At 43.7% G+C, this 24,992-nt stretch overlaps 1 protein-coding gene across 1 annotated transcript in view; it reads right to left on the bottom strand.

The window, feature by feature from the left end:
- Positions 1-24,992, bottom strand: part of IFT88 (intraflagellar transport 88) — a 154,925-nt gene that overhangs the window by 105,323 nt on the left and 24,610 nt on the right. The window contains exons 6-10 of the mRNA XM_082245252.1: positions 12,946-13,009; positions 12,794-12,863; positions 5,025-5,115; positions 4,831-4,935; positions 2,604-2,706 (exon numbers count right to left, since the gene is read on the bottom strand). Of these exons, the coding sequence (XP_082101378.1) occupies positions 2,604-2,706; positions 4,831-4,935; positions 5,025-5,115; positions 12,794-12,863; positions 12,946-13,009 (433 nt within the window). The remainder of the gene's footprint in view (positions 1-2,603; positions 2,707-4,830; positions 4,936-5,024; positions 5,116-12,793; positions 12,864-12,945; positions 13,010-24,992) is intronic.

The raw sequence follows: 24,992 nt of genomic DNA, 5'->3' as shown, positions 1-24,992 counted from the left end.
CTTCCCCCCAAACTTATACCCACTCCCAGAATCCTTTGCAGCCTAATCTGCCTTCTGGGGTAGTTAGAAGCTGGGATGTGTCCCCTGATTGTGCTTCCCACACTGCCCTATGAGAAGCCCCTCACAGGAGCCAGTGGGGACACTTCTCCCCTCAGCAGGCACATCTGGAAGCCCTGACACCCTGACTAGATAGATCACAGCCCAGCTGTTAGGCAGACAAGGCCCACTATAGTTTTACCTAGCACCTATTTGTAGGGTGCTACATATATTAAGAAAGTTAACATAAAATAAAATAAAAATAAAAATGGAAATTAAATGAAACAGTCTTGTGTCAGCACACGTGGAGTGGTTACTTTCCGAAAAAGGGTAATTTCAGGGGTTTTAGTACGGTCCTAGCATTTTTATTTGCTATCTTTTAAAACAGAAAGTAAAGATTTCATTTGTTTTCTGTTTTATATGGTAAAAAAAAAAAAACCCCCACTGGTTATTAAACACCACCAAAATAAACTTCTATCAATCTCAAAAAAAGGTATAAAATTCATTTTCATACAGTGTTGCAAGAACCAGTCACATCACAAAATCATTACAGTGCTGTAAATTGAACAATAGCCTGGATAGGATGGGGGCGAAACATGCTGGTACTGAGGAGGTTAAACTAACAAAACATTATACGGACTGGATGAAGACAGAACACAGGAAAACAGAACCAGCAATGTTTAGGCTTTTTTTTATCACATTTTTAGATCGGTTTCACAGGCACAATTTCAATAAATATGAAAACATTCCTAAAAGTTACCAGTTTTGTTTTCCAACCTGTGTGTCTCCACATTCCTGAGGCTGAAAGCCCCACGAATCCAAATTACACACAGTGCTATCGTTGTCTTCTCCTGACATGAAAAACTGCACAAGTATTTCACCTTTCATGCAGGAAATCCAAAGTAAACCCAAACTGCAGGAAAACAACTTCATTTTTTACAGACTTGAGCAAAACTTGTTTATAATGACCTAAAGGAGATTTTTTTAATGAATATTTTCCCTGCCCACAAAAGGAGTTTACAATGAGTTGCACCTACCGTAGTTATACTGATATGTACTTTTTAGACCAGCAGGGCTAGAAGTAAAATGAACTCAGAATAGATCACAGAAAGAAACTAGATCACCCCCAGAAAACTCACACAAAGAATGAAAACATATAAACTCTATGAAGATAGCGTTCCTGGTGTGAAATGAACCAAGACAAGGGTCCTGACCACTAAGTGCTTCTAAGGATACTAGAGGATGTTAAACTGTTTAGAGTAGGATTGGGGAACTTTTGATTATTTATTTGAAGGCCCCATCATGACTCTAGCTGACACTCCTTGGCCAGGACAAAGGTGATTGGCCAGGACTGATTTCCCCAGTTAAAGTGGAGTTCCACTCAAAAGTGGAACTTCCACTTTAAGTGGTCCCGACCCCCTGACATGTCACATTTGGCATGTCATTTTTTTTTGGGGGGGGCGGGTACCTAGTTTTGACAGGTACCCGCTTCCACTTCCGTTCGGGCCGCCTAGGCGGCTCGGGCGGAAGTTCTCCTCTCCCCCTCCCTCCCTGCATACTTCTGCGACACGTCTGAGGTCCAAGAAGATTGCCTGGCCAGTCAGGACATGCGGTGCGACTCGCGCATGCGCAGTGCCCACACTAGAGATGCCTGCGCCGCGGAAGGAGAAGACAGAGAACCGAGACTCCCCCCAGCCTAATTGCTGGGCCGTCATGGGACAGGTGAGTATGTGTTTATTAAAAGTCAGCATCTACACTTTTTGTAGCTGCTGACTTTTAATAAACACAAAAGCCAGGGAAACTCCACTTTAATCACTTATTTCCCCCATAATACAATGGCCCCTGCATCCCTCTTCCTTTCTCCAGCATAAGCACAAACATGCAAGTTAGTTACTAAAGGCAAATAGACTGTGCACTTTGCAGTTGCTTCAGAGCTTAGTAAGTGAAATTTTGGGGTTCTTGGTGACTTTTCTTAGCATCAAATGGTCATCTCTTGGGCTGAATTTGCTGGGCCAACCAGTGTTGGACAACTTTTTTTATTAAAATCTTTGCCACTTTCTTTCTCATTGCTCCAAAACCTTCTTTCTTAATGGCTTAATTAAGAGAACACCAGACCTAATGGCCGTACACACGATCCAAAAATCGTACGACAGCTTGTCCGTTTATTTTTTTGATTGCTAGTTTCATATCGAAAATGAAGAGTTTACTAAAGTGGCAAAAATTCTCATATAACAGAATATAAAAATCGTAATTGATGTCATGTGTTTTAGTGTATTTTTATCGTATTTTCAAATGACCACTATACTGATTAAAGGAAAATCGTACGATCTGGTACCATACAAGAAACATTTTCCTGCTCGTCCCATCGGATAAACTGTCGTGATTGGCTCTTGAAAGCTGTGTACTAACAATAAGATTATCATATGGTCGCATTGAAAGCACCATTTTTGGTACAATTTTCGGATCATGTGCACAGTACCCACCTAGTAATTTGTAATTCTTACACCAGTGGAGAGTTTATTTGCAGTTTATTTTAAAAAACAAAAAAGTTAATAAATGGCACATACCTGCATGGCTGAACATTTTATTTTTCACAATCACTTGATAAGTATTTAAGGCTTCTGTATACATCTCATTGTTGGAGTACTGGGTGGCCAGGTTTAGCAGCACCTGTTATACATTTAAGAACAATAAGCTTACCTGCAGTTATAAGTAAGAAGTTTTTTTATTAGTTATGATGACAGTTTGCCATCCTAGGTAGATGTGAAAGTGTGTGTAAGGGGAATATAGATAGTTATCAAAGGTTATCAGTAACCCTCCAAAGGTTCACATTTTCACATATCAGCTGTAATTACTCCGTGGCAGACAGGAAGTAGAATTCTAAGGCATGGTCTCTAGCAAGTGAGGTGCACCTGATGACGTCAGCTGTGACTAAACGCGTTGTGCGTGGTTACGTAATTTCCGCCCCACTGGAACGCAGATCTGGTCGCTGGTTCCCATAGAGTCCCGGAAGCAGCCGCCAACGAGGGATTCGCGGCCCCTACTGCCTTCTATGCTTGTTTGCCACAATTGTATGTGAGTACTATTCTTACTTTTTGCTCAATAAAGAATGTAAACGGTACATCACTATATGAGGTCTTCCTTCTTGCATTTTTACCTCGGAACATCTCCTAACTCGAGAGAGGATTACCATGTCTACCTAATATATTGGAATTACATTGCCCCGCTGAGTGGATTTATCCAGGGATACCCTTACCCACGAGCCTACTACGTAGGAACCATAGGAAAGAGGCCATTATTCTAAGGCTTATTACCCCCGCAGGGGTATATATCTCTGGTGAGTGCGGGATATATTGGAGGGGTGCACGTTTTCTCTCACCCTTTATTTATCACCCGGATCACTCCTTGAATATCACCTACCAATAGAATTGAAGCACTATTGTTTTTTGAAGAATTTTTTTGTAGCACCTTATGGACTGTTTTTGGACTTCTTTAATGGTTTAATATATATATATGATTTATGCTTGGTGTTTTCACTGGATCATTTGCACTGGCACATTGTATATTGTCATCTATTTTGTATTGCACCTATCACTTTGTGTTCACTCAATTGTATATATTTTAGCTCCAGAATATTTTTAAACACTTTTTTATATACAGTTTTATTTATAGCATACTGTTTGCACATTAGCACTTTTTTGGTATATCATTTAACCCCTTCCGTATATATACATACACCTTTAAGGAAGGCAGCGCCATTTTACCTCACCTTATTTTTCTATAACTTGTTCAAGTTATTTGTTGGTTTAGAGGAAGACTTGTACCCCCCCCTGCTATGTACATAGCAATACTAAGATTGTAAGGCAGGAAACTGATTGCAAGATACTGGCTCTCTCCCCAAGCCCCCGCATCCCATCAATGGATTCAAGAAGTTAATAAGATACTTATTAGGGAAAAAAAAACATACCAGCATAGGAAAGTACCGAAAAAATTCACAAAAAATTTGTCGGGAAAGGCTAGGGTCCCCTGGGGTTGCTCCTCTGCAAATAGATCTTGACAGCCTGCTATTAGTATAGAGGTGAGCAGAGGGAGATTTTACTGTATGTCCTGGAGGCATGAAGGAGTGGGTAGTGATGCCGAATGTGGTACATTGGGAAAGGCATTTTATTGGATTACCTGCTTGGTTTTGGCAGGTAGGGAAGTGCATGCCATTTATGTTGCTTATTTACGCTGATCATTGTTTGTTCTCTCTCTTTTTTTATTTTGTTTCTTTCCTTTCTTGTTATTTGAATTATATATGACAGTATAATGCACAGGCTTGGAGCCAAATGTTATGTACCTAAAATTGTAAGATTTCTTGTGATTGTATTCCAAATGTCTGTGCATGGCTACCTGTTCATCTAAATAAAATCTTTTTTTCTGATTAAAAAAAAAAATAATGAATTCTGTATTCAGGCCAATTAATCAGCTGACCAACTAATTGATTATGAAAACAGTTGATAACTATTTTCATAATCGATTAGGTGGATTCGTTGTTTCAGCCCTAGTTACTTTCATAATTAATACAGGGCTTTATGGAACTTATAACAAAGCTTAAAAACAAATGACAAAAGAGGACACATTCTGATATCATGTAGGTTTATGGATGTCTACTGTCCTAACTTGAAGTTCTTTTTTAAACTTACTTGTACTAGAAAATTGAAATCTGGAGTCTGACTGCTTGCTCTATGCACCCCTGAAGCTTCATGCATCCAACATATCTATTATATAGAAGAACAATCTATCTGTACATACTGAATATGTCAAGTCCAGGTTAATACTCTCCGGAGACAGTATTTGCTCTCTCTGTCTGACCAGGACTCTCTCCTTTCTCCCAGCTTCCTTTGCTTTGTCCAGGGCCTAAAAAAAGCAGAAGGAGAATATTATGATATTATACACAGCTCAGACAGAATAATATTGCTGAAAGTGCATTGTAAATTTAAACTCACCGTCTTTAAATCTCCATTGCTGTTAGCAATACAACTTTCTTCGATTAATTCATTTACTTGTTTCTCTAACTGTCTAATCTTTTCCTCTGGTCTAAAAGAAATATGAACACGCATAATAAGGTAAAACAGAAAGTCTCAACAGTATAGACAAAAATGTCTTTATTTTTTTACATCTGTATTAAATTTTCTATCAAATGATTAATGCAAGAATTATCAGAATGCTTAAAGGGTAAGTAACAGGAAATCTAAAAGTACTTAATTGCAAAGGCACGTTAAAACAGCACCCCCTTGTGTTAGATAAACGTCACAGCTCTACTGTGTACTTTTGATAGTTACAGAATACATACATGCTGCCTCAGGAAATCATTTTTTGATATTTGTTACTATCTTTACCTTAACCCTTTTGCGCCGGCCCTTTAAGAGGTTTCAGATGACTGGAGTCGGGGTTGGTGTTTATGGTCATGTGACCGCTGTGATTGTCTGTTACAGAAGTCACATGATCGGAAAGGTCCTGATCGCAAGCAGCAATCGTGAGCTTTCCATTAGGTGCCGGTAACTGTGCCGATAGTGTGCTCTCGGCACAGCTGCATTCACCCCAATTCTCGCAAAAATGCCGCCGCTTGGAAATAAGGGAGAGGTAAAATGGCGCTGCCCAATGTGTCTTAATATGTAAATAAGTAAAAGAAAGGAGATGATATGACCCAGGGGTATAACTATATATGATCACAGTGCAGTAGAATATAAATTAAACCTAATACAATAAGGCGCTATAAATACAAATATAAAAAATGACTCAATAGTGAATAATAATAAAAATCAAGGTGCATAATTCATATCAAAGGTGTAGAAGGAAATAATAATAAGGTGCAGATCCCAAGAGGGATCTGTAAAAAGTGACTGAGTGACTAGGTGCTGATAAATCAGACTGTGGTATATGCCACCATATGTAATTAATAAAGTGCAGATCCCAACAAGGGGTCGGTTTAAAGTGACTATGTGACTGTGTGTTGGTAAATCAAGCTATTATATGTGCCATCATAGGCGTATAAAATAAACCAAACGAGTGAGGTAGTACAAAGTGGGTAGGTATAATCAATAAAGTGCTGTAAAAACAAGGCAAATCCATCGGGAGGTCGCATATTTGCGAGAATAGTTCAGGAACCAAGGGGTTAAAGTATAACTAAAGCCAAAACTTTTTTTTGTTAGTTTTGGATAAAGTGGAGAGGGACTGACATCGATCAGTTTTTATTGCTGTCTCTGCGCCCCCATTATGGAGATTCATCCTCTCTATTTGTCCCGTTTACCAATATCATTGAAAAAATAAAAGAAAATCCCAAATTTCGAGTTGTCCCCAGAAAAGTAATAGAGGGGAAATCTTCTAATGGAGACGCAAGTTCTGGTGACAACCAGGGATTTCCTCATTCCTCATTTTGGAGGGATTTCCTCTAACTTCCTATTTGGCTATGGGACAGGAAGTGAAAGGAAACCCCCACAATGGGACACAGATGACGAATAAAAATCTGATAGGGGTCATGTCTTTATGGACCTTGCTTTGTGCACTGGTGCGCAGGCATGTGGGAACAGGAAGGGGCCATCACACTGTTCCCACAAAGCTGGGAGCATGAAATTGTCTTGGTATGCTGACACCTTAAGTTGAACTTGAACTATGGGACTAAGCCCAACCCCTGAAAAACAACCCCACACCACAAATCCCCCCTCCACCAAATGATTTGGACCACTGCACAAAGGTCCATAAAAACATGGATGAGCGAGTTTGGGGTGGAGGAACTTGACTGGCCTGCACAGAGTCCTGACCTCAACCCGATAGAACACCTTTGACATGAATTAGAGCGGAGACTACAAGCCAGGCCTTCTCATCCAACATCAGTGCCTGACCTCACAAATGCACTTCTGGAAGAATGGTCAAACATTCCCATAGACACACTCCAAACCTTGTGGACAGCCTGCCCAGAATAGTTGAAGCTGTTATGGCTGCAAAGGATGGGCCAACTCAACATTGAACCTTACGGACTAAGACTGGGATGCCATTAAAGTTCAATACTTTTGAAAATATAGTGTATATAGTGTATGTACACACAGTATCTCCCAAAAGTGAGTACACCCCTCACATTTTTGTAAATATTTTATTAAATCTTTTCATGTAACAACACTGAAGAAATGACACTTTGCTACAATGTAAAGTAGTGAGTGTACAGCTTGTATAACAGTGTCAATTAGCTGTCCCCTCAAAATAACTCAACGCAGAGCCATTATTGTCTAAACTGCTGGCAACAAAAGTGAGTACACCTCTAAGTAAAAATTTTCAAATTGGCCTAATTTTCCCTCCCCGATGTCATGTGACTCGTTAGTGTTACAAGGTCTCAGGTGTGAATGGAGAGCAGGTGTGTTAAATGTGGTGTTATCGCTCTCACTCTCTCATACTGGTCACTGGAAGTTCAGCATGGCACCTCATGGCAAAGAACTCTCTGAGGATCTGAAAAAAATAATTGTTGCTCTACATAAAGATGGCCAAGGCTATAAGAAGATTGCCAAGACTCTGAAAATATATATATATATTGCTCAAAAAATTTAAAGGAACACTTTGAAAACACATCAGATCTCAATGGGGAAAAATCTAATGTTGAATATCTATACTGATATGGACTGGGTAATGTGATAGGAACGAAAGGATGTCACATCATTTGATGGAAATGAAAATTATCAACCTACAGAGGGCTGACTTCAAAGACACCCTGAAAATCAAAGTGAAAAAATTATGCAGGAGGCTAGTCCATTTTGCTGAAATTTCATTGCAGCAACTCAAAATGGTAATCAGTAGTTTGTATGGCCCCCACGTGCTTGTATGCATGCCTGACAAAGTTGGAGCATGCTCCTAGTGAGACGACGGATGGTGTCCTAGGGTATTTCCTCCCAGATCTGGACCAGGGCATCACTGAGCTCCTAAACAGACTGAGGTGCCACCTGGCAGCATCGGATGGACCAAAACCTAATGTCCCAGAGGTGTTCTATTGGATTTAGGTCAGGCGAGTGTGGGGGCCATTTAATGGTATCAATTCCTTCATTCTCCAGGAACTGGCTGCATACTATCGTCACATGAGGCCGGGCATTGTTGTGCACCAGGAGGAACCCAGGACCCATTGCACCAGTGTAGGTTTGGACAATGGGTCCAAGGATTTCGTCCTGATTCCTAATTGCAGTCAGGGTACCACTGTCTAGCCTGTAGAGGTCTGTGCGTCCCTCAATGGATATGCATCCCCAAACCATCACTGACCCACCACCAAACCGATTGTGCTAAACGATGTTACAGACAGCACAACGTTCTTGACGGCTTCTCCAGACACTTTCACGTCTGTCACATGTGCCCAGGGTGAACCTGCTTTCATCTGTGAAAAGCACAGGGTGCCAGTGGCAAAAGCCAATCAAGTTCCACAGTGCCGGGCAGTGAGCACAGGGCCCACTAGAGGACGTCGGGCTCTCAGGCCACCCTCATGAAGTCTGTTTCTGATTGTTTGATCAGAAACATTCACACCAGTGGCCTGCTGGAGGTCATTTTGTAGGCCTCTGCCAGTGCTCATCCCGTTCCTACTTGCACAAAGGAACAGATACCAGTCCTGCTGATGGGTTAAGGACCTTCTAAGGGCCCCATCCAGCTTTTCTAAAGTAACTGCATGTCTCCTGGAATCTCCTCCATGCTCTTGAGACTGTGCTTGGAGATACAGCAAACCTTCTGGCAATGACACATTTTGATGTGCCATCCTCGAGGAGTTAGACTGCCTGTGCAACCTCTATAGGGTCCAGGTATTGCCTCATGATATCAGTAGTGACACTGACCCTAGCCAAATGCAAAACTAGTAAAAAACAGTCAGAAAAATGAGTTGGGAAAAAAAATTCAGTGGCCTCTACCTGTAAAACCATTCCTGTTTTGGGGGTTGTCCCATTGTTGCCCATCTAGTGCCCTTGCTGTTATTTTCAATAACACCAAAGCAGCTGGAACTGATTAACAACCCCCTCTGCAACTTAACTGACCAGATCAATATACCAGGAGTTTAATTGACTTGATGCTGTACTCTAATTAAAAAGTGTTCCTTTGATTTTTCTGAGCAATATAGGTGTGTGTATGTATATACATATATATATATATACACATACATACATACATACATACATACACACACACACACATACTCCTGTGCAACAAATGTGCAAAAATATATATTGTTGAAATTCATTATTGATTTGTTATATTGAGAAATGATCATTTCCAATATGTTACAAGGATCTATGACTGTTAGATGTAATTTCTAGTTTTCTAGATGAAAAAACAGTTTTCAGCCTTCACCACAAGATGACGCTATACGATTTTGTTACCATGTTTAATTGAAATCAGGTGTGGTTAGTTCCACTATAAAAACAGGGAAGTAAACAACGTTGGTACGTCCTGACGAAGCGTAAGTGACGTATGCGAAACGAGTTGACGTAATCAGTGCGAACGAACCCTGCGCTTCACACTGCGTTCCACGCCAACAGCTTCCGGACTTCCGGTTCTGGCGTTGACTTCCGGATGGCGGGCTATCATCTTCACGGCAGTGAGCAACCCCTTGTCTCTGGCAATAGACCCTCTGGAGACTCTGCTATTTGGGCGTCCTGCCCTTCATGATGGACCATTGATGTCACTGAGCGGGGACTCGCTTTCAATGAGTGGTGTGGCCGGGCTCGCAAGTCACGTGAGTCACCTCATGAGTTTCCCGATCCAACATACCTACTCTGCGGTAACCAATGCTGCCAAAGCTTGAGTCCCCATTAATACTTTAATGACTAGTCCGCCTTCTTCTAACCCAGCTGAGGATTAAAGCCGGATTTGAGGTGTCCATTTACTATTGGGCAATACATGTTCTTTTTGAACTTGGTGGAAGGACTGCTGTGATTGTAGAAAATAGTGAGATATTCATTGTCTGCACATGCCTCAAGTCCTAATGGAGCAGTGATGTGCTTTGATCACTACACCATTCCCCTTATGTGGAGGGTTTGAATGGACTAAGGACCCTGTGTACTTTTATTAGTTAGCTCCTAAAGTAACTGCCTGTCTCCTGGAATCTCCTCCATGCTCTTGAGACTGTGCTTGGAGATACAGCAAACCTTCTGGCAATGGCACATTTTGATGTACCATCCTCGAGGAGTTAGACTGCCTGTGCAACCTCTATAGGGTTCAGGTATTGCCTCATGATATCAGTAGTGACACTGACCCTAGCCAAATGCAAAACTAGTAAAAAACAGTCAGAAAAAATGAGTTGGGAAAAAAAAATTCAGTGGCCTCTACCTGTAAAACCATTCCTGTTTTGGGGGTTGTCCCATTTTTGCCCATATAGTGCACTTGCTGTTATTTTTAATAACACCAAAGCAGCAGAAACTGATTAACAACCCCCTCTGCTACTTAACTGACCAGATCAATATCCCAGGAGTTCAATTATTGACTTGATGCTGTACTCTGATTAAAAAGCTTTCCTTTGACTTTTCTGAGAAATATAGGTGTATATATAATATATATATATATATATATATATATATATATATATATATACACACACACACACACACACACACACTCCTGTGCAATAAATGTGCAAATATAGTAAATGTCCAATTCAAATAGAAAAAGTCCATAGATCTCCAAATAAATCTTCCTAAATCGTCACACAAATGACACCATTGTGCCCTTCACCATGAACTCCCTTAGGGTAAGCTCTCACCTCATCCAATGGACCCCTCAAGGAAATGGGGGGGGGGGGGTCATATATGCTTATCAGTGCTCCTAAGCATGGGTCAGCTAGATCTACAAGCCCTCTTATCCGGTCCTCAATCCTCAGCAAGGTAGCAGTTTATGTAGGGAAGCAGAGCCAGCCTGTTGTTTGTAGCATACCCTACCATGGTGGGGAATCATGGTGAAGGACACAGTGGTGTCATTTATGTGAAGATTTATTCACTATATTCTAGTGGAATTGGGGATCTTTTGGACATTTACTATATTTGCACATTTATTCTCTACTATTTACTTTTACACATTTTTATTATAGAGTATTTAACAAATAATGATGTATTATTGCACAGGAGAGTCTCTCTATTTCTCTCGTCCCCTTCTCTCTCTCTCGCCCCCCTTCTCTTTCTCTCATCCCCTTTCTCTCTCTCTTTTGTCCCCCTTCTCGTCTTTGAAACAAAGAAGCATGCTGGTATTGATGGAGCTAGGTAAGGTTGACTGGATACAGTGTATACAGGTTATATACAGATTAAAAAGGTGGTGAAGGGGTTAATGCACAAGGTCACACACAGTGGGAGGATTAAGATGAAGGCTTTATTGTGGATAAGGGAGGTGAAGTGGTTAATAAGCAGATCACAGAGTCATTCATTCATTAGTTCCTGTTTGTTCCTCTTCCTCTGTTGTAAGTGGAAGGGGAGGGCTCACAAATGTAAACACTACATTGTGTACATCTGCGATTGTCTCTATATGACCAATCCCAGCTATCCCAAGGCACAGAGCTGCTTGGAATGGCTCTGTACATGGTGCCTGCGAATTAAGCCATCCAAGGATTGCTCAGTTCACAGGCATTGCCGAGCACCCAATGTTGCTTTATTCAGTGCAGTTTATAATACTGCATTAATTTATACCTGAAGTTTTATAAAATACAGTAATCCTATCATTATCGAAAGCTAAACCTTTTATCATTAAAAAGCAGTCATTTATCTCCAGTCAAATTGGATTTGCCTAGGCAAAAACACAAAATGAGAGGCTTCCAAAAGGGCAGATCTGTGTCAGACATTTCTGAACACAGCCAGAGCTGCAAAGGCACCAGGATGTACATGGCTGCATCATCTGAGCCAACATCATAGTCTAGGATAAGTAGGAAGACAATGTTCGTGAGAGTACTATAAAGTAGAGAATGACCGATTATCGGCAAAGCCGATATATCGAGGGCTAATATGCACTTTCCCTGATATATCGGAATTGGCCACAAAGGTGGCCGATGTTGCCAATATTTCAGGAAAGTGCTGTACCGGAGTGATGCCTGCAGCTAGAGACATCACCCTGGTGCCGGCATCCATAGCCGACGGTCGGCTGTCTTGTAATGACAACCAATGCGGCTGAGAAGCCGCTCAGCTGTCATTACAAGGAGCGGGAGGGGACGTCCCCCCCCTCTCCCCCGCCTTCTGCGGCACGCCCGGGTCTCCTGTCCCACCGGGAGACCCGGGCAACCAGCCTGCATGGCCGCCGAAGACCCGATCAAAGCCGCATTCAGCTCTGATCGGGTCTTCATGCAAAAACCCGGAAGTGATGTCATAAGTGACATCACTTCCGGGTACTGTCTGGCACCAGATTAAAAAAACTGACAGCACTTTAAAACAGCCAAACTTGGCGTTTTGAATGCTTTTAAGTGCGGAGGAGGGGTTTGGGGTTTTAGACCCCCAGATCCCCCCACAAAAGTACCTGTCAAAAAAAATATAAACATTTTTAAATGTACAAAAATATCGGCCAATACCGATATGCATTGGCTAAAATATCGGTATCGGCAACGAAAAACCGATCACTACTATAAAGTCTGTAAAAGGTAATAAGTAGCTGTAAGCATTACACTTGCACATTACTCGCCATGCTGTACTTAACATGAAAAAATAGATCTGATGCTGCTAGGTCAACTTTTTTCATATGTATACAGCTCCTGATATAATTACTAGAATGAAAAGAAACATATACTCACGTATCTTCATTCTTGGCTTCAAGTGGAGAAATGGGACCTCTAGACTGACCTAGGGGGTCAAAAGTAGAACCTGTATAGTAAGGCATATTCCTCAGTCACAAAGCAATTTATCACCTATGAACCTATAATTATTCATATAAAAGTATAGTTACCTGCCAAAGGTGTCTTTTTGTAACGAACCGCTTGAATAGACGTCATTGGCCGAGGTACATTTTCCTGATAAAAAATATATAAAATAATTACCAAAACAATGACACTAAGATATACAGATCATAAATTTAGATAACACCATTGTCTCTATTTTGGAAGCACACTTTCTGCAGTACACACCCCCGTTTCCACCATACGCAAAAAAAGAATTAAAGGAGGAATCAATGACCCTACACCTTGTAGGCTGCCTTGCACAAACTATGGGATAACTGGTCCATGCACAGAATGGGAATAATCAACACTGATGTAATATTGGACTATTTATGATTTTTTTTTTAAATCTTATATTCATGGGCGTGGCCTGGCGCAGCATGTAAGAGGACGTGTGTGAGAGGAGCTCCGCCGGACCGATATCCTTTACCGCTAATCCTGCAGCCCTCCGGGCACGATAATCCTCCCTTCACCTCCCACACACCCGCGGCACCGACCTCCGCATGTCTCCGCCGAAGAAAGGCTCTGAAGCTGCGGCAAAACTAGCTGCATTCCGGAGGCTGGAGAAGGAGGCCCCGATCCAAGATGGCGCCGGCCCGTCGCTTGTGGTGGAGGAGCCTGAGAGCCCTGCTACATCCAAGGTATTGGAAGCGATTGCCACTTGCCAGACCATGCTGACAACTAAAATCGAGGAGGTGAAGGTAGATATATCATTGATGCGTCAGGATATGCAGAAGCTAAGGGACAGAGTTGGTGAGGCTGAACACAGAATTAGCGAGGTGGAAGACTCCCTCCCCCCATTGCAAAGCTCCTCAGACAGGCTGCAGCAACAAGTACACCTTATCCTTCAAAAACAGGATGACATGGAGAATAGGCTGCGCCGCTGTAACCTGCGGTTCATTGGCCTCCCGGAGGGCTCTGAAGGTGCAGACCCCTCATCCTATTTGGAACAATTGCTCACTCAGACATATGGCAGAGAATCCTTCTCACCCACTTTTGTTGTGGAACGTGCACATCGCCTCTCAGGGCGTCCCCCCCCTCAGGGTGCACCCCCCCGCACATTCATCGCTAAATTCCTGAACTATCGGGACAGGGATGCCATATTACGCCTGGCCAGAGTTAAGGGGAACATTCCATTTGGAAATCACAAAGTAGCGGTTTTCCCCGACTTCTCTGCTGAGGTCCAGAGGCGCCGCAAGAGCTTTTTGGAGGTCAAACGCAGGCTGCGTATCAAGAATATCAAATACTCTATGTTGTACCCAGCCCGTCTTAGAGTGGAGGGTGAGGACCGAGCCCACTTCTTTGAGGATCCGGAAGCCGCCATCTCCTGGTTAGAAGGACTGGAAGCTAGAGCCTGACCACCTTGCCCTGGCGACTTCATGATACTTTCTCCCTGATTGCCTATGCCTTTCACTGCTGCAGAGGTGGAGGGGGTTTTGTAGATCCTGCGGAACTCAAGACTTTGCATCCCCCTTCCCCCCCCTCCCCCCTCATTTCCCTGACCTGCTGCTCATGTGTTTGACCGGCGGAGCGTCCTAGCTCCACAGATGGAACTGACTTTTCTGTTCTCTTCCTATGGATTTCCACCTGCCCATAGGCTTTGCTACCCAGCGATACACCTGTTGGTTTTCGCCCCCTACACCCGCTCAGGCGTGTGTTTGTGCCCAACCCCCCTGTTGCCCCCTGCGACTTTTGTTGGACCTGGGCCCCCGGGCCCCCTTGCTTATCCTAGTTGTATTTTGCTGTATTTTTGCTGACTATCCTGGGGGTCCCTGGCCTCCTGGTTTTGCTCTTCACCAGTCGCATGTGGGCCTGTTCTGGTTGAGGCGCTTGTTTGGGAACATGCCCGCACAAGTTGGGGTTGGTGCAGGGCAGGGAGGGGGGATTGGGGTATTACCATTGTTTACAGTTTATATTTGGTACAATCTCTATACTGTTTATGTTCTATGCACATTGACCTCAAGTAATAACTGCCTGCTCTTTTGCTGCCGTTTATTAATGCTAGTGTATGACCGTGGAATTGTTAGTTCTGTGGCCTTATTGCCTGAGATCCTGGGAGCCTCCGCTCCACGCTCCGTATTACCCCTGCCATGGCCGCATTGAAATTGTTGACGTGGAATGTCAGGGGTATGCGTGATAAGATTAAACGGACGGCTGTCTTTAATGTTTTACGCCGTGTCCGGGCTGACATTATAGTACTGGTGGAAACACACTTGGAGGGCCGCGTACAGCAGTCTCTCAAACGGCCCTGGGTTGGCTGGGTGCAGCACTCGGCATATAGCTCGCACTCCAGGGGTGTGGCGCTTCTGGTGGCCAAATCGGTACATTTCCAGCTCCTAGGATCTCAGGTTGACCCAATGGGTAGATATGTCTTTCTCAAAACGTCAGTCTATGGGGAATTGATGCTGCTGATGGCTTTCTATGTGCCCCCCCCTTACTCTACTGTGGTAATAATGGAGGGATTGGCTTTTATGGCACAATGCCCGGGGGCCCCGGTGATCTGGCTGGGCGACTTTAACAATGTGATGGACTCGGGTCTGGATAGATCCGGTGGCGCCTCCCAGGCGCCGCCGGGGTCGTCCCCGACCAGGTTCTCCCGATTGTTGGAGAGCTTTGGTTTGGCCGACTCCTGGCGCAGCAAATACCCCGCTCAGCGTGCGTACTCCTGCTTCTCGGCTGCACACCATTCTATGTCACGCATTGATATGATATTGTTGTCTCGAACCCTGCTCCCCAGGTTACTGGCGGCGGGCTTCGCCCCACGGACTCTGTCTGATCACTGCCCTTTTTGGATACTGTTGTCCTTGCCCTGCAATAGACCTCCCCCGGCCTGGCGCCTGAATCCCGCCTGGCTCCCCTTGGTGTCTGATGGGAACGACATTGAGGGGACCTGGACACAATTCTTTTCTGATAATGAGGGCACTGCCTCCCCGGCTGCGGTGTGGGAGGCATTTAATCTGTTCGCCAGATCCACTATGATTTCCAAAATCAAAGCTGTTAGAGCGCGGGCTGCCGAGGAGATCTCCAGGGCAACGACAAATCTAACTGAAGCTGAACAGGCCTTTATGGCGGACCCGACTCCGACACATGAATCCCAGTATAAATTGACCTCTAAAGTCCTTTCCCAACTTGAATATGAGAAGGCGAAATCTAAGATGTTTTTTCAGAAGCAGAATCTGCACATGGAGAGCGGGCGGGGAAACTCCTCGCATATTTAGTCCATTGTGAGGATAGGCCCCCGGTAGTTATTACTTTAAAGGATGATCTGGGTAATGAGATCACTGATCCTGCTGCGGTGACACAGTGTTTCCGATCATTTTTTAGTACACTTTACGCCTCTAAGGCCCCTGCTGACTGCACTGACATGCATGACTTTTTGGACTCTATTGACTTTCCCACTTTGACATCCGACCAGTTGGCGACCCTCGAGGCACCCATTTCTGTGGAGGAGATTGCAGCAGCCGTGTCCAAGTTCCCTAGATCTAAGGCCCCCGGCCTAGACGGCCTCCCGATTGAGTTCTTCTCCCAATATTCGGAACTCCTTTCTCCTAAATTATTGGCTATGTTTCAGTCCCTGTTCAGGGATGCAGCCCTGCCCCCTTCTATGCGGGAGGCGTTAATTGTGCTCATCCCCAAGCCGGGCAAAGACTTACACGCCCCAGAGTCTTACCGTCCCATCTCTTTGCTCCCAGTAGACACTAAAATCCTTGCGAAAATTTACCCCTCCGTCTTAACAAGGTGATCCTTTCACTCATACACTCGGACCAGGCCGGGTTCATGCCTAGGAGGAACACCTCATTTAACCTTCGCCGGTTATTCATGAATCTCCAGGCACAACACGACGGAATGGGTGGCAGGGTGGTGGTCTCCTTGGACACGGCTAAAGCATTCGACTCGGTAGAGTGGACATTTCTCTGGACCTGCCTGGACCGATATGGCTTTGGACCTAATTTTATTAAGTGGGTCAAACTTCTATATAGCGCCCCGGTAGCTAGGGTCCTGGCCAACGGCTGGCAGTCGACCGCCTTCCCTTTATCCCGTGGCACTCGACAGGGGTGCCCCCTCTCCCCCCTGCTGTATGCCCTGGCCGCGGAACCCCTGGCGATGGCCATTAGAGCACATCCCGGGATTCGTGGCCTACGTAGAGGACCACTAGAGGAGAAAATCAGCATGTATGCTGATGACACTTTGTTGTATTTGGAAGACTCTCGAGAATCCCTGCTCACAGCCCTTTCTTTAATTGAACGGTACGGACGATTCTCCGGTTTTCAGATAAACTGGGATAAATCACAAATTCTTCCACTTGACGAGAGCCCGCAGGCGATTGCCCCCGCAAACCCGGCCCTACAATGTGTATCCTGCATTAAATACTTAGGGATTCAAGTGACAGCTAGCTCAGCAGATTATGTCCCGGATAACGTTCAACCCTTGTTCCCTCTGCTTAAGGCTAAAATTCAAGTATGGTCCAAATTACCTCTGGGAGTGATGGGTAGAGTCAATTTAATTAAAATGGTTCTCCTTCCCAAAATTCTCTATGTTGTATGGCACTCTCCTATTTATCTGCCACTCAGGCTGTTTAAGCAGATGGAATCACTCCTCAAGACCTTTGTTTGGGGTGCTAACCGGCACAAGATCTCCTGGCGCAAGCTCAAGAATCCTACAAATCTAGGGGGGTTGGCCCTGCCGGATTTTAATCTGTACTATCTGGCAGCTCAGTTGTCCCAGTTCTTTCACATAGATAAAATGGATAGAGAGCGCTTCTTGACCCTGCTCTGCCCTGGGTGGGCTCATCCCCTCGGGGACCCCCTTCTAGTTATCCTTAGGGGCGTCAGGGGCTCGTCGGAGCCCCTGTGCCCCAGATCTCTTCTATATCACTATTGTCGGATCTGGGAGGTGGTAGCGTCCAGGCTTCGGTGCCCTCCATTCCACACATTTACCCCTCTGTGGCATAATAGTACATTGCGTGAGTTCCTCTCCATCCCTGACCTGTCGGTATGGAGTGGGAGGGGTGTTCTTCTCCTTAGCCATATCTCCACGACCACTGGTCTACGGTCTTACGAGACCCTGCGAGACCAGTTTGCGCTCCAGGGCCCCATGCACTACAGATACTTACAGCTCTCCCATGCCTATAGATCTCAATTCCCTGACGGCCCTCCTGAGATGGAATCGATTACCACCCTTGAGATTGTTAAAAGTACAGAACCCAGTCACCTCATTTCCATGTTCTACTCTGAGCTCCACACACCTTCTTCGACCACTTTAGCTTTTGCACTTAAGACCCGCTGGGAGCGTAGTGTGGGGGCCATGGAGGATGAGGAGTGGGAGGATGCCCTGGAGACGTGCCGCAGAGTGTCGCCAAAACTGTCGGATCGCCTAACCCAGACCTTTATATTACACCAGGCTTATCTCACCCCACTTAGACTGTCCAAATATCACCCTGACTTGGTCCCCTCTTGTCCTATGTGCGGAGACCCTGATGCTTCCTTCTTTCATCTACTGTGGAGCTGTCCCCAATTACAGACTCTATGGCAACAGGTAGTCACATTTCTGCATGACAAAATGGGGTCTCCTCTACAACTCTCCCCTAAGGAGTGTCTCCTGGGGGTCTATCCGGATGGAGAGATGCCCAAATCCACTGTCATATTTCTTCAGGAAACCTTGTTTATAGCACGTAAATTGATAGCCAGACGGTGGATGAGACCTACTCCTCCTACTTTAGGATTGTGGATTAAGGAAATTAATAGTGTCATCCCATTTCATAAACTTTTATATAAACATAGGGGGTGCCCTCAGAAGTTCAACAAGATTTGGGACAAATGGGTGCAGTGCCCTGATACGGCTCAGTAGTGAAGTAGGTAACTACTTTATGCTGACCGTCCCTGTTAAACCAATATTGTTTGCTTGAGTGTTGGGCCGAAAGAAAGTAACTGACTACTGCCTTATGTTTTTTTTTTTTTTTACTATGTCTGTTCTGTTTCTAAGTGTTAATCACTGTGAATATTTGTATTTTTGTACCCCTGTGTATTATGAATATGATCGAAGTTTCAATGCACGGTTTATTTTTGTATTGTACCAAAAGTTTCAATAAACCTCACTGTTTTGAAAAAAAAAAAAAAAATCTTATATTCATCTCACTTTAAAGGGTTTGTAACCCTAAACCATTGCCTTGCTGCCAGCCCCTCTCTTTTAAGTTCCCATCCTGCACTGTATAACTGTTTGTAAGAAACGATGCCTCTAAATACCTTTTGTGAAGTGTCTTTTGGCTGGTCACGTGACTCCCAGGCTGCTCTGCTATTACTATACAGGGCTACAGCAGGAGGAGCCGAGCTCTCCCTCTAACATCAGTCGGAGTCACGTGGCTGCTGAGCTAGCTGCTCGGCTCCTCCTCCTATAGCCCTGAATAGTAATAGCAGAGCGTCCAGGAGTCATGTGATCGGCCTGAAGACACTTCACTTTGGTGTTAATAATTGGGACCAACAGTAACATGAGGAAAGGAATAATTTTAGGGGGGAGTAAATTGTGTCTGAATTGTTTTAGATTACATATTTATTAATATATTAATTGGTCAAGTAACTGGAGTTTTTATAGCATACCTGGATCTGACAATATGGAAGCATATGAGGACTAGGATCTATCACTCAAACATAATCCTGAAATTAGTATTGCAAAAAATAAGGGGGTGGTAATAATTGGGACCAACAGTAACCTGAGGAAAAGAATAATATTTGAAACCACCACTAGGGGGAGTGAATTGTGCTTGAATAGTTTTAAATACTCACTGAGTATTATATGACTGATACAGAAGAAATTTTTAGAGAAGTTTTTTTATATGAAATGTTTTAATGCTGTGTTTGGAGTGATTATTATAACATATGTAACCCGCAGTGGGAGTGGTTGCCTGGACAAACAACCGCCCCATGTTTTGTGAAAAGACGTCACCCAACAGCTGACCCATAATCCCCGAGGAAGTCACGTGATCGTGACGATACGCGTGGGAGGAGTCAGGTGATAGAGGACTGTGTTTGTGGAACATACGGGAGCTGCTGCCCGTTGGATGATTTTTTAAAGCGCACAGTCTGAAGATTTAATGTAAGTGGATATTATGCAATAAATGTAAAATCTTTATATACTACACAATGGGAGTGTATCTTTTATACTGAGGGGACATGGAGGAAAGGAAGTCCAGACAAAGCCACCTCAGTGAGCTCAGTGAGCAGAGAGAAGAAGGAGACTGAACAGCTGAGGAGCCTGGAATTAATCCCAACAGGGGAAGGCGATTTTAGACCTGGAAACAGGTCTAAACTGGAGGTGAGCGCAGTGGTGAAAGGTGGTGGGAGTCACCGCACAAACCTGAAATCCACAATGGGGAAGGTGGAAAAACTGTGGGATATGAGAAGCACATTTAAAGGAGAAAATATTTGAAGGAAGAAAAGCACAACTAATTATACTATTGTCATCTGGGACTGTCACACTTGTTTTATTTTATTTTATTGTACATGAGAAAATGTATCACTGAATAACGAAAGCAGTTTTGTGGTTTAAAAGTAAGGTTTTAGTTTAAAAACATTAAATTGGAAAAAAATAAAAACATTATTTGGATTGCACACGGATAAGTGCAGCCAACATTTTTCATTTTATTTCACAAAAAGGTATTTAGAGGCATCGCTTCCTACAAAACAAATACACAGTGCAGGATGGGAGCTTAAAAGACAGGGGCTGACAGTGACATTTTACTATTTTAATATCAGCAGCGGGGGCATAGACACAGACACACGGAACCGACAGACGGGGAGGGGGGAGAGGAGAGCTGTGGATGACGGAGGCAGGCAGGCTGACCACGGTAATCAGAGCTCAGCAGCCATGATTATCATGGTCAGCACAGAGAGGGGGACACAGGAAGTGGCAGGGTCAGCCAGGTTTTTTAATTTCAGAGGGGAAGGTTAGACAGCACAAGCATTGTGCTGTTTAACTTGCTTTAAGGAAACAGTATCTCTATTTATTTATTTTTAGGGTATTAAACACTTTAAACTTCCTCATTCAACTCTTCTCCCTGGAGGATGTAACTGATTGTTTGGGTGTTCCCAACTATAGGTCAGATATTTTTTAAGTGTTTTAAAATGTTGTATCTCATACTTGTGACGTGGAAGGAAAATGATAAATGGTTTTCATAATTTTTACAAATAAACATCTGAAAAGCGTGGCGTGTATTTGTATTCAGCCCCCCTGAGTCAATACTTTGTAGAACCACCTTTCGCTGCAATTGCAGATGTAGCTGAGTCTTTTCGGGTATGTCTCTACCAGCTTTGAACATCTAGAGCAGGGATTCTCAAACTACAGCCCTCCAGCTGTTGGGGGAACTACACATCCCATGAGGCATTGTAAAACTCTGACATTCACAGACATGATGGGAATTTTGTGAACAGCTGGAGGGCCATAGTTTGAAGACCCTTGATCTAGAGAGTGACATTTTTGCCCATTCTTCTCTGCAAAATATTTCAAGCTCTGTCACATTGGACGGAGAGCATCTGTATACCGCAATTTTCTTGCCACAGATTCTCAATTGGGTTTAGGTCTGGACTTTGACTGGGCCATTCTAACACATGACTATGCTTTGATTTAAACTATTCCATTGTAGCTCTGGCTGTATGTTTAGGGTTGTTGTCCTGCTGGAAGGTTAACCTCCGCCCCAGTCTCTAGTCTTTTGCAGACACTAACAGGTTTTCTTCTAAGATTGCTGTGTATTTGACTCCATCTATCTTCCCATCAACTCTAACCAGCTTCTCTGTCCCTGCTGAAGAAAAGCATCGCTACAACATGATGCTGCCACCACCATGTTTCACGGCGGGGATGGTATGTTCAAGATGATGTGCAGTGTTAGTTTTCCACCAAACATAGCATTTTGCTTTTACACCAAAAAGTTAAATTTTGGTCTCATCTGACGAAAGCACGTTCTTCCACGTTTACCCCACATTGCTTCTCACAAACTGCAAATGGGACTTCTTATGGTTTGCTTTCAAAAATCTTGCCACTCTTCCATAAAGGGCAGATTTGTGGAGTGAACGACTAATAGTTGTCCTGTAGACAGATTCTCCCACCTGAGCTGTGGATCTTTGCGGCTCCTCCAGAGTTACCATGGGCCTCTTGGCTGCTTCTCTGATTAATGCTCTCCTTGTCCGTCCTTGGCAGTTTAGGTGGACAGCCATGTCTTGGTAGGTTTGCAGTTTTGCCATACTCTTACCATTTTCAGATGATGGATTGAACAGTGCTCTGTGAGATGATCAAAGTTTGGGATATTTTTTTAACCTAACTCTGCTTTAAACTTATCCACAACATTATCCCTGACCTGTGGAATAGAAATAATAACCGCGCTATTGGAAAATTATAAAAAAGCTGCAACTTCAAGTGTGACCACACCCCAGTGAAACAAAATATAAATCAAGTCGCGCTAAACAATTAGAATGGAACAGATAAAGTCCATATGAAGTCCATAAATTATAAATGGTGCAATCCGCGGCTCTCAAACCAGGCTCCTCATGGATATATGCTTACCAAAATGGTGAAAAATTAATGCAGGTTCTTTAGACCAAAATCTTATCCACTTGATAGAAGACAGGAACCAGAAGGCTCGTGATAGAAATGTGATCGTTGGGTCATGAAAAAATATGAAGAAAAGAACGCAATAGCGTAAAACCCAACACAATTTGATACAATGTGATTATTGACACCAATGTGGTTATCCAGTGATTGAAACAGGAATAGTGCTCAAAATGGTGACAAAGGGAAACCTCCACCAATCTTATACGCTGCTTGCAAAACAGGAAAAATGGGCGTGCACAAAAAAACCAAGGACACGGCGTACTGACGTCATCTTACTGTGACTAGGAAGTGCGGCTGTGCGGAGCCGTCCGGCCGGCGGCTTATATACAACGAATGCATTGTACTTCCAAATTGTGAGTTTTATTCCCTTTCTTTTTAATAAAAGTATATGCGGTTTTACACTATGGAGCTTCTTTTTTCTTTATGGCGGTGATCACCTTGGGGTCAGTCCTTGGAGATATCTGGTTTGGAACCTGCTTCAATAAGAAGTTCTAGACACAAGCGCTTTTCATCTTTGGAGTTTGAGTTACCTGCAAGTGTTTTACTACCTTTTGTTTGGTAAGAGGCCAATTTACCTGGTGAAGGATAGCACTGAAATTTGGGTGTTTATGTGATTGTCATTATTGATTTCTGGTAAGAAGTACCTATAGGTGTCTTTCTATATGGGATCTTCATTTCCTCTGGTTTTTTTGTGCACGCCCATTTTTCCTGTTTTGCAAGCAGCGTATAAGATTGGTGGAGGTTTCCCTTTGTCACCATTTTGAGCACTATTCCTGTTTCAATCACTGGATAACCACATTGGTGTCAATAATCACATTGTATCAAATTGTGTTGGGTTTTACGCTATTGCGTTCTTTTCTTCATATTTTTTCATGACCCAACGATCACATTTCTATCACGAGCCTTCTGGTTCCTGTCTTCTATCAAGTGGATAAGATTTTGGTCTAAAGAACCTGCATTAATTTTTCACCATTTTGGTAAGCATATATCCATGAGGAGCCTGGTTTGAGAGCCGCGGATTGCACCATTTATAATTTATGGACTTCATATAGACTTTATCTGTTCCATTCTAATTGTTTAGCGCGACTTGATTTATATTTTATTATCCCTGACCTGTCTGGTGTGTTCATTGGCCTTCAAGATGCTGCTTGTTCACTAAGGTTCTCTAACAAACCTCTGAGGGCATCACAGAATAGCTGTATTTATACTGAGATTAAAATACCCACAGGTGGACTGTATTCACTAATTAGGCGACTTCTGAAGGCAAATGGTTCCACTAGATTTTAGTTAGGGGTATCAGAGTAAAGGGGGCTTGATACAAATGCACGTCACACTTTTCAGATATTTATTTGTAAAAAAAATTGAAAGCCATTTATGATTTTTATTTCATTTCACAATTATGTGCCACTTTGTGTTGGTCTATCACATAATATTCCAATAAAATACATTAATGTTTTTGGTTTTAATGTGACAAAATGTGGAAAATGTCAAGAGGTATGAATACTTTATCAAGGCACTGTAACTGGCCATTCAGTGATGTGGGTCCGCCGGGCAGTAGGTGGCAGCATTTGGTGAAGAGCAAGAAGGCTGTCTGGTGGTTTCTGAGACCAGCATGATGCCATGATGCCTCCATTCTTAAGTATGATGAGTAGTATGTAAGTTGGATGTTTGTAACTCTGGGACTGCCTGTATTGCACTATTGCTCTACCACATAAGAATAAGTAGGGGCACCTACTAAGCTGTTGCAAGAAAAACATTTTTTTCTCTCCCTCCTGCTGAGTGCCCCCACAGCAAGCAGTCTTCCTTGGGGGGCACCCAAGCTGAGCTGCAGCTCCTGGTATCCATTCACACACAGAGCCACTGTTTGGCCCTGCCCCCTCGCTCTCCTCATTGGCTCACTGACTATGATTAACAGCAGTGGGAGCCAATGGCGCCGCACTGTTGTCTCAGCCAATGAGGGGGGAGAGTCCCAGTCATCCGAGACTATCCTGCAACATCGCTGGATCGAGATGGGCTCAGGTAAGTATTAGGAGGGGGGCTGCTGCACACAGTAGATTTTTTATCCTAATGCATAGAATGCATTAAGATAAAAAAAAACCTTCTGATTTTACAACCCTTTTAATATTTATTGTTGGTAATATATTCAGGTAATATGTGCAATGGCATTACAGCCAATAGAGTTTACAATTTTTTTTTTTTTTTTTAATTTAACCACTTGCCGACTGCTCACAGTATATTTACTGTGGCAGTCAGCCCCTCACAGGCAGAGCGACGTAGTACTACGTCGCTAGCCTGTGAGGGCTCTGGGGAGCGAGCGCGCGGTCACGGACCCCCCCCCCCCGCGCGTGTGACCGGCGGACCCGATGTCCGCCGGTCACTCGGCGATCGTCGGTGGAGAGGGAGAAAGGCAGACGGCTGATGTAAACAAGCCGCCTGCCATTCTCCCCTGTGTAGGAACAGT

This window comes from Pelophylax lessonae, assembly GCF_965119305.1.
Source record: "Pelophylax lessonae genome assembly, chromosome: 2".
Taxonomy (NCBI): domain Eukaryota; kingdom Metazoa; phylum Chordata; class Amphibia; order Anura; family Ranidae; genus Pelophylax; species Pelophylax lessonae.
This window is presented reverse-complemented; position numbering and strand designations above follow the sequence as displayed.